This window comes from Vombatus ursinus, unplaced genomic scaffold, assembly GCF_900497805.2.
Source record: "Vombatus ursinus unplaced genomic scaffold, bare-nosed wombat genome assembly UNPS02014821.1, whole genome shotgun sequence".
NCBI classification, from domain to species: Eukaryota; Metazoa; Chordata; class Mammalia; order Diprotodontia; family Vombatidae; genus Vombatus; species Vombatus ursinus.
The window spans coordinates 1238394-1256592 of record NW_020954599.1 but is presented as its reverse complement, the minus strand read 5'-3'; the positions used below and the strand labels follow the sequence as shown (position 1 = coordinate 1256592).

Here is an 18199-nt window from a genome sequence, read left to right as displayed (position 1 = left end):
TATTTATAGTAAAGAGTAATGCTTTTTATTTCCTATTCCTTCACATTTTAGTGAATTTTTTTTTTTAGCTAGATGGCACATGAACCATTAGCACATAATTGCTTTAAAGTGGGCAGGCACTTTGGGAATTACGTTTCCCAGAGGAATCACAGTGAGATGCACCTATTCTCTCTGTTTTAAAATTACTGAAATTAGAGGGTTGCAATGCAAGGAAGACTAGCGAGTCTCAAGCAATACTTAAAATATAAATATACTTCTATGGCCCAGAATGGGCTTTCAAAGATTAAAGAATCAGGCAAACCCTAAAAGTTATTTTAAAAGCAATTTAATTCGTTGAAGAAATGTTACTGGATGCTTATGGTCATCAGGATTTTTCTTTGTTATTTTAGAATCTTCATAATAAATTAGTAGAGAAAGTAACAGTGGATAAATGAAATTTGCAGATGACAGAAAACAAGAGGAAAATAAATCAGGCACACTAGAGAAGACAATAGAAATAAGAAAAGAGAATGTTCAGGGGGTTAAAAAAACATAGAACAGAACAAAAAACAGATTTAAATGGAAAATATATTTCTTGGGAAATATTTTTTTAAATTTGTGGTAAGCAATAATATCTAAAGAATATAAAAAGAAATAGCATAAATGACAGATGTTTTGCAATATGCAACCCCAAAGGATTATATGCTATGATAATATATCTATGTGGAGACATACATTATAATCACCTTATTAATTGCTGAGTCACTAGCAATATTATATTTTGGTGCAAAGAATGTAGTGGGGTTTTTCAGGGGGGGTTGTTTATCTTTTGTTTTTTTAGGAAAAGATAAGAAGAGAACAAGATAAGTCGTCAGGGGCCCAAAGTTTTCATTTATTAGAAAGCCACTTTCATGTTTACTTTTTGAGACAGCTCCATACTGCTTGTTTCTAGATATCCTGTCAGCAAAATAAACTCTCAAATACTCAAATGCATCTCTGATCTTGCCTCTCAGATTATGAAGCTCTAAACACATCCATGCTTATCTGTCGCGTGAGATTCTTGTCCGTGCGCTACTTTAAATTCCCCAAAGGAAGTCTGCTTCTCTGGGGACTCTCCCCACTTTCTCCAGAGATCACAGGGACACCAGTGGAACAAGCAGACACTTTGCTCTTACTTTCACAAGAAGACCCCCCCCTTTTTTTCCTGATCGTCCATTTCTTTATCTTCTGTGTGATAAGCCAAACGGGCACCTCTTTATTACCCTTTACGTGACACTCACTTTTGCCCTGGAAAACCATAGAGTTTCTTGATTCTCAGGACTGTAACAACTCCAATAAAATAATGGCTTTCTTGCTGTTCCTTACATATAACACTTCATCTTTGAATCCATACTTCCTCCTCCCCTCAGGCTAGTACAATCTCTTGCATCTTTTGAGGTTCAGCTCACTTCTGCTTGGAGTTTTTCTAATCTCAGCTACTAGAGCCCTCCTTACCAAAATTACCTTGTATTTATTTTGTATTTTTTTTTCGAAAAATACTAGGGGGAAGGGGCCTGTATCCCACCTTAATTAATCACATAGACCCAGAATGTAGTCAGTATAAGGAAAAAGGTTTTACTCCCTACCTCAATTAGTATAGTCACTGAATCAATCACTCAACAGCCCCAGGATCTAAATACAAAGTATAAAATAGTTGATAGGGAATTTTCCTACAACCACAAAATAATAAATATGTATATAAATTTTTAATCAGCTCCAGAAGATTATATATTTGGACATTGGGTGAAGGCTGGTGGCATCACCACAGAATCAGTTGTACCTCTTGGGCCCATGGATTTTATAGAAATAAGCAGCAGTTCACCAAACTAACAGTGGAAGAGTTCGATTTTGGAGTTCATTCATTCAAGAGTTGGAGCCAAAAGTGAAGGAAGAAAACAGGCCCCTGAAGAGAAACCCTCTTGGGGGGCCAGGAGTCGGGGGCAGAGATAGAATTTTCTCACCTCCCTCGTTCTCTCTCCATGGTAACGTAATCAACGTAATCACAGAGTCTGGGCCAGTCTGAGACAATGAATGTGGTGTGAAAGAGAGAAACAGGGAGGACAGATACAGAAAAGAGGGTCAATTTCTACCTTGACCATGGGGATCACGATGGCTCATATAGAGAAGAGTGTTGGCAGTGGACTGAAGACACCCAGAGCCCAGCAAAGCAGCGGGCCCAGCCCAGGGCTGCACCAAAGGGTGGCCCCTACAGAAGACCTCCAGTATCAGGAGTTAAGCGTTGGCTACTGTGCGTCCTTCATGTATGAACCACTACCACTCTGCTCTAAGTTTAGTTTGCTTTCGCCTTAGATGCGGTATGCATGGTGAGAAAGTGGACCCCAGGATTTGGGTGGGGGGTGAGTTTTATGCCAACTGTTTTTACTATTCCATCCTGGCAACTGCTTTGTTTTTGTTTTTGTTTTTTAGGCAAATGGGATTAAGTGACTTGCCCAGGGTCTCACAGCTAGTAAGTGTCAAATGGTTGGTCTGAGGCCAGATTTGAACTCAGGTCCTCCTGGCTCCAGGGCCAGTGCTCTATCCACTGCGCCACCTAGCTGCCCCCTTGGCAACTGCTTTTGCTAGGAGCTAATTAAGCCTGATGGCAAACTTAATTCAAACAAAGCACACAAGTAAGAGCTTGTGAGAGCAGCAGAACACTGACAGCAGAGGCCCTTCTGGCCTTCCAACTTTTGAATATAAATTAGAAGAGCCTCAGAGGGGATATCACAGCAGGACATGAAATGCTGTCTCCCCTGGTGGAAATGCAGGCTCCTTGGGCTCACAAACTGTTCCCTTTTTTCCTTCCTATCCCTAGCACCTACCTGGCACTTTTAAATGCTTGATGACTGATTGATATAAAAAGTAAAGATGGGCCTTTAATTTTAGGAAAGGTTAGAGACGTGAAAGGAGTTTTGTAATTTCTTAAAGGCAACCTGGCCCATCCTCTACCTGATCAATTCTGGCCTAATTCATCCATTTACACTGTTTTTCCAAGATATATTTGTTGATGTTGTTCAGTCATTTCAGTCATATCAGACTCTTTGTGACCCAATTTCAGGTTTTCTTGGCAAAGACACTGGAGTGGTTAAACAGAGTTAAGTGACTTTGCTCATGGTCACACAGCTAGTAAGTATCTGAGGGCAGATTTGAACTCAAGTCTTCCTGTAAGAAGAGCTGGAGAAGGAAATGGCAAACCACTCCACTATCTTTACCAAGAAAACCTAAAATGGGATCATGAAAAGTCAGACATGACTGAAACAACTGAACACCAATAACTTCCTGACTCCAGGCCTAGTGCTCTACCCACTGCTTCCCCTAGCTGCCCTGCCAAGACATACATACATATGACATGTATACATATATCCATTTGGATATATGTGTATACACCCATATACACGGTCGTGTGTTTACATACATGTGGGTGTGTGTATACACATGTACATACATCTGTGTGTACATACATACATGCATGCATACATATGCATACATACATACATATATATACATATATATATATATACATATACACACATATGTATCTGAATGAGTTCTACATGAATTTTGTAATCTGGGAAACAGATACTCTTCTTTAACTTGGTCTTTCCTGAGCATATAGTCAGACCAAATTATACTCAGAGGGTAGGGATTCCTCCAAGAGTTCTGGAGTGCTTTGCTTGATACTAAGAGTAAGATGCTGTCCAAAATGAGAACAACTGGAGAAAACCATCCACGAGGCACTCCCCTTCACCTCTAACTCTGCACTGGATCTTCTCCATGGTAGTGGTGAACACCTATGCCTTGGCTTGTGCCTTGTCTGCTGTTTATGGTTAGGGAATACTTGAGGTAAGTTACCTTTGTTGTTAATAGCTTTCAAGAATCCTTAATTAATTCTGATGTATAGATGGGAAACACTTTATTGGAAAAGAGTCCTTTATTTGGAAAAAGAGCAATTGTTCTACTGAATCAAATATTTTTTTATTGGTGCCTTGTGTTTTTATATCACATTTACTTCTGAATATGCTCCTTCCTCACTCCTACTCAATGTGTCATGGTTATTTTCATGTTGATTATCCCATCAGAAGCACTGTATTATAAGATGACCAAATGTCCCCTTAAAATTATGCTTTTTGTATTCTTTGGATGCACAATAAAACCAATTCTACCAGTTCCTTTATTTGTGTCTTCAAAGAAAACTTCTGAGCCATCCCTCCAAGTAGCTGTAATTCCTTTTGTGTTCTGATTTAGCAAAAAGCAAGAATATCAACACTTCTACAGTATAGTTCCTCTAGTTGGCTATTTATTCCCTGAGCGTAGGACAAGGAACGCTCCTGATCATTTTGTAATCTTAAGCTATTTTTCACGTTCTACCACTCTTGCAAAAGTTGTAAATTAACTCTTTTCAAAAGACATAGAAATACTACAAAAAAATTTGCAACAGCCTAAAAAGTATCAACACTATCAAGGGGGAAAAATACTCTAATGAAAATTGTAATAAATCACAAGAGAACTAACAAGCAAAAAATGTGAAGACAACACATAATTTAAATTAAGTATACACTTGTCATTACCATCATAACTGTATTTGATAAAAATGCAATTTGGAAAACACGTTCACATTCTTCTTGGCAAGCCCTAAAATCCAAAATTACAGCTATCTAAATTGATTCATTGTGTTGTTACGTATTATGTTATATTATGTATTATGTATTTTAAGAAATTAAAACTAAGTGGAAACAATTAAAGTACTTCTTTAAAGAAAGTGCCAAACTGGTGAATCTCAAACACACACACTCCAACTCCTTCAAATTCAGAGACTGAGGTGATTGAGAGCGAGAACGCCCTTGAGGTATTGTGGGAAATATTTACATTACTTTACTCTTCCCAAATCTTTGAAGTAAAAGTCTTTTTTACAAAAACTAATTTATATTAGGTGGTTAAATGGAATTGAGGGGCTAGTCACTAACACCAAAGAATGAGGGTACTCAGTTCTTGAGGGTTCACGCCGATAGCAGAAAAGAAAACGCCCAAACCCCTTAGGGTACCCTAGGACCCTGGGTAGCACATGTAACACCCTGAAGGTGAGAAAGCCAGAGTATGCTTGTTACATATTTACCAGACATAAAGTAAATACAGCTGATTCTAAAAGAAGAAAGAACCATGCTACACAAGATTTTTAATATATATTAACACAAAAGAATTTTAATATTAAGAGCTCTCACTCAAGGTTCCTACCCTAAACCCAACAAATGCCATACACCTATGGCAGTCGATATCATTAAACCCACAGGCTTATGACTGAGGGCTCAGTTAGGTGGCAATACAACACTGGGACTAGAGTCAGAAGACCCGAGTTCAAATCTAGCCTGGTACTTGCTAGCTGGTATGACCCTGGGCAAGTTCTTTAAACCTCTATCTGCTTCAGTTTCCCAGGACGATAACAGCACTTGCCCTACAGGTTGTTGTGAGGATCAAATGAGTTATCTATGCAGAGTTTAAAAATGCCCAATACATGATAGACACTCAATAAACAGACACTCCCTTTCCCCTTCTTTTCCCCTCCCATTCCCCATGGCAGTGACTCTGCCTGAATACCCCCTCCAAAACATGCAAGAAGTGGGAGGCTCTAACTAGGGCCAGTCACATGAAGTAAAAGAGGAAAAGGATCAGTGGAATAAGGTTGGGCTAAAAATATGGAACCAGCTGTGGGCTCAGAACCACAGACTAGAGGGGCCAACACACTGGTCCTGACAGAAACAGTAAACCCAGTTAAAGTGGTCTTCCCCTCTCTCCCCTCCCCTGCCCTTCTCAGGGCTTGATCTGGCTTGATGTAACTTGAGACAAGGAAGATGATGCCACCTTGCCTTGTTTCAAGGGTGGTGCCACCCTTGAAAGTCTGGGCCTTGCAAGTCACTCCTCATGGCTGTGCTTCACATGAGCTTGGCTGCCAACGTACCTGATAAGGATTCCACCCTGGAATTTCACAGGGCTCATACCAAGGGAAAGAACAGGAGGCACACTGGCATGCCTTGAACCCACATGCTCAAGGGCTGACCTGGTGAGGGTCAGGTAGGGGGTGATGGCACCTCGCCTTACCTCCGCTATTCCTCCAAAGCTCAGACAGTTGTCCTTCTGCCTTAAGCCAGCAGGAAGGAGAGAGAGATTGAGTTTCTTCTTTGAGCCTGTTCCAGCTCAGCAGCACCACCCCACCCCCCAAAAAAAGCACCTCCTTACTAAGTGAAGAGGAAACAGCCACAGAACAAGTGTGAATGTTGTGAAGCAGAGAGCAGGGCTCCTCCATTCCACAGCACTGACACAGACTTAGCCAGCTTCCAGGTCAGCACCAAGTGAACTCCTGCAGACCACGCTCTCCCTGGCCGAGCCTTATGGGAAAAGGCTGCTCATAAGGAATGCATCATTTGTTCAGTTGGTTGGGGCTTCCTCGCCTCCACTGGTCATGGCAATGCACCTTCCGAGTGTAGGTGAGGTCTGCTCCTTTTGGCGTCTGTGTGCAGGCCGCTGGAAAGCTCTACCAAAGACCCTAAGGCAATTTCATATCAAGAATTGGTTCAAACCTTTTTATGGAAAAATGAGTCTACTCTCGCCCAGGGTCACACAGCTGGTAAGGCAGGATTCAAACTCAGATCTTCCTGATTCTGAGCAGAGTGCTTTACCCACTGTGCCAGCTTGCTGATCCTCTCTTTACATGTGCAGAATCACTGTCAACTGTTCCCACTATCACCGACCACCCAGATGTCCGCCACTCAGTCCTTCCAAGGTGCAGGGTGTGGGGAGGTCTGAGATTACCACTTTTTATTCACTTCTGGTCAGCCATTCTGGTGGTGCACTCCTTCAGGGGATGATCACATTGCTTCTTCTGGGTTGTGTTTTCGGTTTGTTTTTGCCTCTCTTTCTCGCTTCTTCCTTTACCCAAAATAAGCTTTTCTATCAACATTGCTATGCCAGGCTTCTTGCATCCTTGAGGTCAGAGCTGTCCAGCAACGGCCCTCAAGCCATAGATGATCCTCGAGAGAATTCTTAGGACCTTTCCTACCACAGGGAAGACTATGGTAAGAGCAATATGTGCTAATTTATCCTAAGATCCTATTAAAGAGAATGTGCTAGTTTTTGTTTATTTTTTCCCCAAAAAGGCAGGGAAGTTATCTGTAAGACTTGACTGTTTCAACAAGGACTGAAATTTGAACTTCCTGAGTTCAAATCTAGCCTCAGACACTTACTAGATGTTTGACCCTGGGTAAGGCATTTAACTCTGTCTGCGTCAGTTTCCTCATCTGTAAAATGAGCCGGAGAAGGAAATCACAAACCACTCCAGTAGCTTTGCCAAGGTACTACCAAATGGGGTCACGAAGAGTTTGCCACAACTGAAAAATGACTGAACAACAAAAAGACTATAAATGTATCAATTTATTCCAGTTTGAAGCCTGAACCACCAGACAAGCCTGACCTATTTGATTTATAATCATATTTCTAAAGCATCTTTTCTATGCCCCAAGTACTCTTAAAATTATATGTTACTAAAATAACAACTTAATACACTGATGGATTCCAAAACACTGTTTTGCCTTCTTTTAAACAACAGTAGGCTCAGATTACCTGATAATCAGCTGGCCCAGGAATTGCATAGTTGTCTTCTTTAACAGAATGGAATGTTCGAGGAACAGAAGATCCAAATGCACTTTTCGTTGTTCTCTGCATATAATGATCTTTTAAATAGTCAAATGAAGTACTCTTCTTAAAAATATCATAACACCCAGGACCTAAAAAGACATTACAAACATTTAAGTCATAACATATTTCAATTGCTATTTTAGAAATGAATACTGATGTGAAAAATATATTAGGGAGAAAGTCTGAAGATATGCTTAAATAAATGATAAGCTAAAATTATTCAATTAGAAATACTGCATAACTTCCAAACACACACAGCTGCACCTGCCTTGTCAGTTACAGCAATCATTTCTGTATGTAATTATCAGTCAGTCAGAAATCAACTGTTTTTGTGCTATTTCCTTGTAGTCCTGGAATATATATTTCAGAAGTCCCCTCTGCCCGCAGGGATTCTTCCTTCTGATCAGACAGTTCCCTCCAGAACTCCCCCTTTGAGGAGGGCACCCAGCCAGTCTCCTTTAGGTTTCTCCCCATGGCCACGTAACCATGGCATAGCTTTTTATTTGTCAAATAACAATGATGTTTTCTTTTGTACCCTGTTCCACATTATGAAGAATTGGTTTTACTTAGGAAACTTGCTCAATTTAAAAGCTGCAATGCTATATTATTAAGGAAAATAGGGTTAAAAGGCCTTCATGATACGTCACACCATTTATTTTTGAGCCATGAGGCTCACTCACGTTAGGAAAATAAGCATATGGTTCTTTATGTCATTCCTAAAACAAATCAGGAATGGTCCAGTGACATTTAAATAATGTTGTAAAATAGTAATTCATAATTACATAACATTTTATAGTTTACAAAGTGTTTTATGTACATTTTCTCATTTGAACCTTACAACAACCCTGTGAGTTAGGTAATGCAGGTACCTAAGTCATTTATAAACTAAGAGACTGAGGATCAGAGAGGCTAAGTAATTTTCCAAAGATCATAAGGCTAAAAGATGGCAGCTATAATTTGGACTTGGGTCTTGACCCAAATACAATGTTTATTCCATTTTATCACACGGCCTCTTTTCATGCCTTCTTTTCCTTATGTTCTGGGTTAAGAATACATCCTTTGTATGACAGGCCAGGTCTGAACTAGGCAGTTCTAAGGATTCAGGCTGAAGAGTTAAAATGGTACTTGTGGAGTATAAAATACAATAAAAATCTAATCACAAGAAATCAAAAGGATACAACTTTTAGTTCAAAAGGATATAAAATTCTACTTCCCTCTGCCTCCTCTAGCAGGTGAAAGATAAAATGACTGAGAACATAAAGTTTCAAGCTTCTGAGCATATTGATGTATTAAGCAATGCATGCCAATTGCATAACAAATTGAAACCAGACCTCCTCAGCTTAGGGCTGGACCCCCAAATACAAGGGGAGACAAATTTTTATACATTAAAATGATTACTCAAATAAGACCTCTTAGTTAAAAGAAAAGAATTAACCAGGATACAAAATTAGGTAATCTGATTTCTAACTGGATGAAAGATTAGGGACTTTAAAAGTTTGGAGGGGGAGAGCAAACAGGTACAATTCCCTGAAATCAGAAAAGAGGGGTTCCATGATCCACAAGTGTCTGTACTCAATCGAAGGAACATAGAAACAATAACTGATTGATCAGTATGGGACCAGTTTTCAGATAAGAAATATGGGTTGCTTGAGATGTGTAATTATAAGAGAACTCATCAGTCTTTGGATCTGACCAGGTTTCTGGTCAGCATAACCTTAGTGAAGTGTAGGTAGCAGCAGGCAGAAATGGTCCAGCAATGCAATGAGGTTTTCTTCCAATTGCCACAACTGAATAAAGTTTTCACCAAGACAGGAACTGCACTAGAATCATAATAGAGTAGAAAGGGAACTGAGCTAGCTCCAGAACTGAGTCACAAGATGGAGCCCGTGTGGTTCACTTGACCGCCACTACCACTCCCTGTTCTAATCCCCTCAATTCCTTCAATCCAGCCACCACAGCAATCACTCCTTCCAGGTCAGGAACGCGGGAAAGTGTTCTCCAGTGGGAGCTCAGGTATAATCACAAATGCAATCCATCCTCCGATCCCCCCCAACCCTGCCCTTATACGTCAGGCAGCAAAGAAGCCAAATGACCCCTGTGCCCTGAAAGGAGCAGCTCAGTCTACCCGCTGCTGACATCATGACCCAGTTCAGAATAAAGTGAACATAATCAGGAAAACAATTTATACAATCAACCCAACACAGTAAAGGAAAATAACTGTGAAAGACTGCACAATGCAATGACCAATCATGAATTAAGAATGATGAAGAGTATTTTTCCCATTGGCAGAGAGATGACTCCAGATGCAGAATGAAACACACATTTTCAGACACAGCCAGTGCGAGGATTTGTTTCGCATGATTAGATTTGTTACAAGGAAGAGGCTGAGGGCAGGGCAATAACGAAGGAGGTAAGAGTGCTCACAATGCTAAGAAAATTAAAGAAAGGAATGAAATCAATGAAGTATTTAAAAATTCCACGGAAGAGAGCAGAAGGAAGTTCAGAATGCAACAAAGACAAGCAGGATAGTGTTGGAGCTATCAAGTTAAACTGAAAATACACTATATACAGGGGAAAGTTGTATGTAATGAAGATTCATAGTTCCAGATGTCTAGTTTTCTATTCTTTGTATAGAGAAATACTGGTGTTGATTTTGGAAAGCTGTCTGTATTTGTTGACTAACCTGTTCTCACACAGTCCTCAACCCTCTGCAGTGTGGCTTCCCCGTCCGCTGCTGACCCTTCCGTCCTCTAGAACACTCTTTTCTGGGTTTCTGTAATACTGCCTTCTCCTGGTTCTCTTCCTGTCTGATCACTCCTCAAGCTCCTCTGCTGGCTTATCATCCATATCATGCCCCCACAGTTTTGTTCCAGGTCCTCTTTTCTCATTCCTCTACACACTTGGTAACTTTGTCAGATCTCATGGTTTTATGCCGATGACTCACACATATGTGATTCATGTGTAGCTGGCTCATACATGTGTATATAGAAACACATATATCTACTAAAGTTGATGCATTTACATGTATCAAGTACACATGCACATACATATATCTCTCCCAGGCTCGCCTCTGAGTTTCAGTCACATATTAACATCTGCCTATTGCACATCTTAAATGATATATCCGAGAGACATCTCAAACTCAACATGTCCACAACTGAATTTGTTTTCCCCCAAATCCATCCCTCTCACCAATTTCCCTCTCTATGTTGAAGGTACCACCATTCTTCCAGTATCCCAGGTTCATAATCTTCGCATTATAATAAATTCTTGATGTTCCCTAGAGTTTTGTCCCAGACCCTCTTCTCTTCTTCCTTTATGCACGAGCTCCATGAATTTAACTACCATCTCTAGGCAGTTCTATATATCCAGCATCAGTCTCAATACTGAACTTTAGTCCCACATCACTAACTACTTATGGGAGCATTTCAAAACAAAATGGATGTTCTAGAAGCTTGTTCAAGTCAACATATTTAATACTTAACTCGTCTTTCCCCTTAAATCACCCCCTTTTCCAAGCTTCCCTATTTCTGCCCAAAGTTCCACCATTCTCCCAGTGCCTCCAGGTTGTGACCTAGCAGTTATTCTGGACCCCTTGCCCCACCTACATAATCAGTTACTAAATCTTTCAGGCTGTTTCTACCTCCTTAACATACTTCACATCTAACTCCTCTCCACTCACATAGCTACCCCCTTAGTTCAAGCCTTCATCAGCTTTCATCAGACTTTAACAACAGCTTCCTAAATCGGTCTCCCTCCTTCAAGTCTTTCACTACATCAGGACCTTCACAATTCTGCCACAGCAATTTTCTTTACATGTAGATTTGACCATTTGCCTCACCTACTCAACCAACTGCATCGAGGATAATATATAAGTTTCTCTGCTTTGTTTTCAAAGTCCTTCATGACCAGCCCCAATCTATCTCTCTAGCTTCACTCCATGCTGTTTCCCATCCCACTCACTGAGATCTAACCAAACTGTCACACACATGACACTCTATCCACCATCTCCTTCCCTTTGCGGTTCCCCATGCCTGGAGTTTATTTCCTCCTTACCTCCGTTGTTGACCATTTCTCTCTTTCTTGAAGATGGAGCTCAAGCACCATCTTCTGCATGAAGTTTTTCCTGATCCTCCCCCTGCTACCTCAACTACTAGTATCCTCTCTGTCAAACTACCTTATATTTAGCTACTTGTATATATTTGTATTTATTAGATTTATATTTAAGGTGTATATATTTTCTATATCCTCATTTTCTCCCCCATTAGAACTTAGGCTTCTTGCAGAGCCCCCAGTGCCTAGCACTGTACCTGACTTGGAATGACTTAAGATTGTCAAATTCATACTTATAAAATATTTTTCACGGTAAAGGAGAAGGGGGACAGGAATAACTATTTACATAGCTCCTACTATGTGCAAGCACTGTGCTAAGCACTTTCTTTTTTTTTTTTTTTTTTGCTTTTTGGTGAGGCAATTGGGAGTAACTTGTCCAGAGTCACACTGCTAGCAAGTGATATGTGTCTGAGTCCAGGTTTTGAACTCGGATCCTCCTGACTCCAAGGCTGGAGCTCTTTCTACTGCACCATTTAGCCGCCCCTTGTGTTAAGCACTTTTTAAAAATGATTTGGAGGAGCAGCTAGGTGGCACAGTGGATAAAGCACCTGCCCTGAAGTCAGGAGGACCTCAGTTCAAATCTGGCCTCAGACCAAACACTTGACACTTACTAGCTGTGTCACCCTGGGCAAGTCACTTAACCCCAATTGCCTAAAAACAAAAAAAAATGATTTGGACCATTGGTGAATATTACTTAGAAAAGTCTGCTTATTCTCTACTAATACCCTAGTCAAGGATGCCTTCAATTCTTACACCGATGACTTGTGGAAAGATTGTGTATAGGTAGAAGACCAGGCATATCAGTTGACAGTTAAAGTGTTTTATTGGTTGCCTTTTTGGTATTCATAAGATCCGAGGTTTTTTTCAATGTCTTTTATATCCTTCCACCCTACTCTGCATATCTCTTACATCCTCACAACTGTGTTTTCATCACTATGAATCCTCCATATACACTCCATCCAATCTGGTTGCCATCTTCCTTCATCTTGTAAGTTAAATATTTGCTGACTAAAATGCTTTGCTGCCTCTTTTAGTCTTCTTGTTGTGGCACTAAAACTTTTGTAAAAAGTCTTATAATCTATGTTGATGATCATTACTAATTACTTGTTTAAATAGTTCAGGATTGATTTGTTTCCATTATATTTCGTTTTCTCATCTTTTCTTTGTTAGCTAAATTTAATCTTTACCCTGATAAGTCGATCGACCCATATATAGACAATTGATTCAGGGAAAACAAATATTAATCATCTGTTAAAACAAAATTTATTTCATTTGTGTGATATTATTTGTCTCTTACAGGTCAGCTTTCACATTATCTTGCTAAACCAGGCCTCCATGCCACTTTTAGGCCACCACCACTCAATTATTCCACGTCCCCCACACCCTTCAGAGGTTCCCTGCATGTGTTGCCTTCTCCTCATTAGAACGTAAGTTTCTTGAGAACAGGAACTATCATGCTTGCTCGTGTCTGTATCCCCAGAATTTAGAACAGCACCCAGCAAATACTAAGGGATTAACAAATGCTATCTGCATCAACAACATCTTTTCCTATGTGCTAAAATGGGCAGCTAGGTGGCACAGCAAGAAGACTCATCCTTGGGAATTCAAAACTGGTCTCAGACACTGTGTGACTCTGGGCAAATAATTTGTCTGTTTGCCTCAGTTTCCTCCTCTGTAAAATGAGCTGGAAAAGGAAATAGCAAACTATTCTAGTACCTTTACCAAGAAAACTCCAAATGGGCTCACAGACCGTCAGACACAACTGAAATGACTGAACAACAAATACACTAAAACTTAATTTATTTGATTTTGTGATGTTATTTGGTACATCCTATGTCCCACACCTACCAATTCATTTCTTGAAAAAAAGTGTTCATAAATACAAATGGCTGGTACTTCTAGGTATCATACGAGTCTTTAATCTCATTCTTTTTTTCTGAACTGTGCTTTGCAACATGTTCCTCAACATCTTCATCTTTTCCTACCTTTGCACTGCATTCACCAAGTATCAAAATGTATTTTGATTTAACTTGGAAGTTCTCAAGTTCTTTGTAAAATTTCTTTACATCAACAACCAAAAGTAGTTAGAAGCAAAACATTTTTGAGGAGGGACAGGGTAAAAGGAGAGGGAGGGTAGAATAAACAGGGAGGAAACAAGATGGAGGTAAATATAGTTAGCATCATAATGCTGAAAAAATCTTTGCAGCAGGTTTCTTTGACAAAGGCCTCATTTCTCAAATATATATAGAACTAAGTTAAATTTATAAAAATAAGAACCACTTTCCAATTGATAAATGGTCAAAAGATATGAACAGGCAGTTTTCAAATGAAGTAATCAATAGCCATATGAAAAAATGCTCTAAATCACGATTGGAGAAATACAAATTAAAACAATTCTGAAGTACCACCTCATACCTATCAGATTGGCTAACATGATAGAAAAAGAAAATGACAAGTGTTGGAGGAGATGTGAGAAAACTGCAACACTAATGCACTGTTGGTAGAATTGTGAATTGATTTGACCATTCTGTAGAGGAATTTGGAACTATGCCAAAGGATCGTTTCAACTGTGCACACCCTTTGACCCAGCAATACCACTGCTAGGTCTGTATCTCAAAGAGATAAAAACAAAGAGGAAAAGGACCTATACGTACAAAAATATTTATAGTGACTCTTCTGGTGGCAAAGGATTGGAAATTGAAGGGATGCTCACCAACTGGAGAATGACTGAACAAGTTGCGGTATATGACTGTGACTGAGTACTATTGTGCTACAAGAAATGGTGAGCGGGTGTTCTCAGAAAAACCTGTAAAGACTTATATGAACTGATACAAAGTGAAATGAAAAGAACCAAGAGAACACTGTATACAGTAAAAGCAATACTATAAGATGATCAAATGTGAATGACTTGGCTATTCTCAGTAATTCAGTAATCCCAAACAACTCTGAAGGGCTTATGATGAAAAATCTTATCCTTCCCCAGAGAAAGAACTGATGGAATCTGAATAGAGTGAAGCACACTTTTTTTTTCACTTTCTTCATTTTTCTTGGGGTTTTTGTCTGTTTTTACATGTAATTGGGGGAAAATAAAATACAAAATATATATAAAAAAGTCTTCTTAGTTTGTTATTCTTAAATAGTTGATGACTTCCAAATTAACTACATACTAATTTCTATTTTTTTTTATTTTTTACTATCCCACAATCATCATGATGGACCTTCAAAACCCCGTTTAGATCACAACCTTATTTTTTCACCCAAAATTAGTTGTATCATCAGACTTCCAATAAGATTAACTACTTTTCTGTCCCTTTCAAACTTCTGTTATTCCTCTCAATTTTTAATTAAATTCTTAGAGTCCAATTACTTCAAATACTAAAGTTCATATCTAATTCCATTTTTATAACAGTTGTTCTTATCCATACAATTAATTGCTGTAATGGCTTTTTGGAAGGAACTATTTCATATGTGAAAATAAACAGAGACCCCCATATGCATATAACCTTTGATCCTCGATAATCCTAAAAGATTAATTAACAGGCCCTTCAAATATGAGGAAATTAAATTAAATTTTTATCTCCCAGCTATCCCTGCAATAATGAGAAAAACTGCTCAACCCCAAGAGTCCAATATTAAGAATAAATACTTATGTATCTATTTTGAAAAGATTATCTATGCACATAGTAAAAATCCTCTGTGTTCTATAGAGAAGTTTTCTTTCAAATATGGGTATGAGAAAATGGATGTGAATCCCCAATCTCAACTCAGTTGATGTAACAGTCAGAGTATTTAGCCAAAGATGATGTTTTAATGTGGTAATAAGGCTTTTAATTGTAAAGTTGCATCCATGCCTTTATGAAATATACTTAAGTCCTTTGAATAACTGGCTAGTTAGCAGAAAACTGGACAGGTCTCTGAGCAAAAACTGAGCCCATTAAATGGCTGAGTTTCTGGCTCTTCAGTCAGTTCTTAACAGGGAATCATAAGTGGAGGAAGAACCAGACCTCTGTGAGGAAACTACTCACAGCTCTCAGAGGGAGGGAAGGAGGAAGGGAGAAGAGAGGGTTTTCTCCAACCCTCCCCTCCCATCCTCCTTTGACCACATCACTCAACCAGGAGAAGACTCTGGATCCAGCAGGAAACAAATGTTAGATAGATTCTATACAAACTCTAGAACGGAAACCCAGCTAACAATAGAGAGCAGAGCCCCGGGAACTTCCCAGCAAAGACATTGCTATCAAGTAGAGAAAAAGTCAGAGAAAGGATTGCCAGGTTCCCTACCCACATGCATCATTAGTACTATGCTCTCAGCTAAGCACAACATTCCCACTAACACTGTAAGAGTATATTTGTGGGATACTATGTTCCACATTTATTGTAGGAATTACTCATAGTTACTATTTTTACTTTGCCATCTTAGTAAATGCCTTTGTTAAGAGATAATTTTATCTGCTGGCTAACGCTCAATGAAAAGGAAGAAGACTGAGAAGGGCTCATGAGCTGTAGTTCTAGGAATACAGCCCCAAAGAGCTGGATCTTCACTCAAGTCACACCCACTAACCATGGATGTCCCTCAAGGCTCTGTCCTGGGCCCTCTTCTCTTTTCCCACTATACCTTCTCTCTTGCTAATCTCATCAGTTCCCATAGGTTCAATTATTACTCTCTAAAGAAGATTCCCAGACTATAATTTTAGCCCTAATCTCTCCCCTAAGATCCAGTCCCACATCATCAACTGCCTTTGGTACATCTCAAATGGGCTGTCCCATGAACATCTCAAAGTTAACATCCAAAACAGAACTCATTATCTTTTTACTCAAACCCTCCCCATTTTCCAAGTTTCGTATTATTATTGTGGACATCATCATTGGTATCATCCTCAGCACCTCACACACACTCACCCCACATAGCCAAAGTGTAGGTACATCTTGTCATTTCTGCCTTCATGACCTCTCTCCTACATGTCCTCTTCACTCCACTCACACAGCTAGCCCCGTGCGCAGTCCCTCGTCAGCTCCTCCCCAGATTATTATGGCCATCTGCTGGATGGTCTCCCTACTATAAGCTTCCCCCCTTTATGATTCATCCTCAAGTACCAAAATGATCTTACTAAAGCACAGGTCTGACCTTGTCACTCCACTTCCTCTATTTAACAAACTCCAGTAACTCCCTCTTACTTCTAGCACAAATAGAAAATGCTTTTTGATATTTAAAATCCTTCACAACCTGGCCCCTTCCCTCTCTCCAGTCTTCTTACTTACTGACTCCCCTCTATAACCTTCACAATCCAGCCACACTGGCCTACTGGTGCCGCCTCACGCTCCACTCTTCATCTCCGGTGCCTTTTTACTGGCTGTGCCCCATGACTTTCCCTTCTCTTCTCTGCCTCCTGGGTTTCCTGGCCTCCTTCAAGATTCAGTTTAAAATATCATCTTCTCCAAGAGGTTTTTCCCAGTTATTCTTTTCCCTCATGACTGCTATTGCCTTCCCTCTAAGATGACCATCCATTCACATTGTATATAAGTTGGATGTACATGATAATTTATATGTTGTCTCACTCATTAGAAAGGAAAGATCATGTTTTTCCTTTTCTTCCCATCCTTAGAGCTTAACATAATGACTAACACACTGTAAGCACTTAATAGAAGCTTGTTGACTGACTGACAGGGTTACCTCTAAGAAGCTGAGATAAAAGCACTTCTCTGGGGGCCTAACTGACCAATACAAGCGCAATTACAGGTTAGGAAAGTAGTCCAGGGAAGGTGTTACATATACAATTTCCAAACTATTTTTAATTCAAATATCAAAGACCAAAATGATGGTCTCAAGGATTTTTAATTTGCTATTGCATCTAATGAAAATATGCAAGAGGTCTTCCACTTGACTCATGTTCAATGGGGGGAAATACAAAACTCAACTTCCTTCAAGTTCAGTCTTCTCAGATAAGTAAGGAACAACAAGCACAATACATACATTTAACTGAAACATACTAGCAGGGACTTTTGAGGGCAGAGTCAAGATGGTGAGGTAGAGAAAGCACTTGGCTGAGCCCTCCCAACTTCCCCCTCCAAACAACTTTTTAAAATTATTTTTAACATTTAATAGTATTTTGTTCTTTCCAATTACATGTGAAGATGGTTTTCAACATTCATTTGTGTAAGATTTTGAGTTCCAAATTTTTCTCCCTCCCTCCCTTCCCTTCCCCCTCTCCAAGACAGCAAGCAATCTGATACAGGTTATACATGAATAATCATGTTAAACACATTTCCACATTAGGCATGTCCTAACAACTTTAAAGTAATGTCTCGATTCAAATTCAAGGTCCGAGTGGGATATTCTTCAAGCCAAGACAACACAGGAGTTCAGAGAGATCTGTGACATGGA

The 18199-nt window shown here is 39.6% G+C and overlaps 1 protein-coding gene across 1 annotated transcript in view; it reads right to left on the bottom strand.

Moving 5' to 3' along the window:
* Positions 1-18199, bottom strand: part of STPG2 (sperm tail PG-rich repeat containing 2) — a 197525-nt gene that overhangs the window by 75946 nt on the left and 103380 nt on the right. The window contains exon 10 of the mRNA XM_027837377.1: positions 7630-7793. Within this exon, the coding sequence (XP_027693178.1) occupies positions 7630-7793 (164 nt within the window). The remainder of the gene's footprint in view (positions 1-7629; positions 7794-18199) is intronic.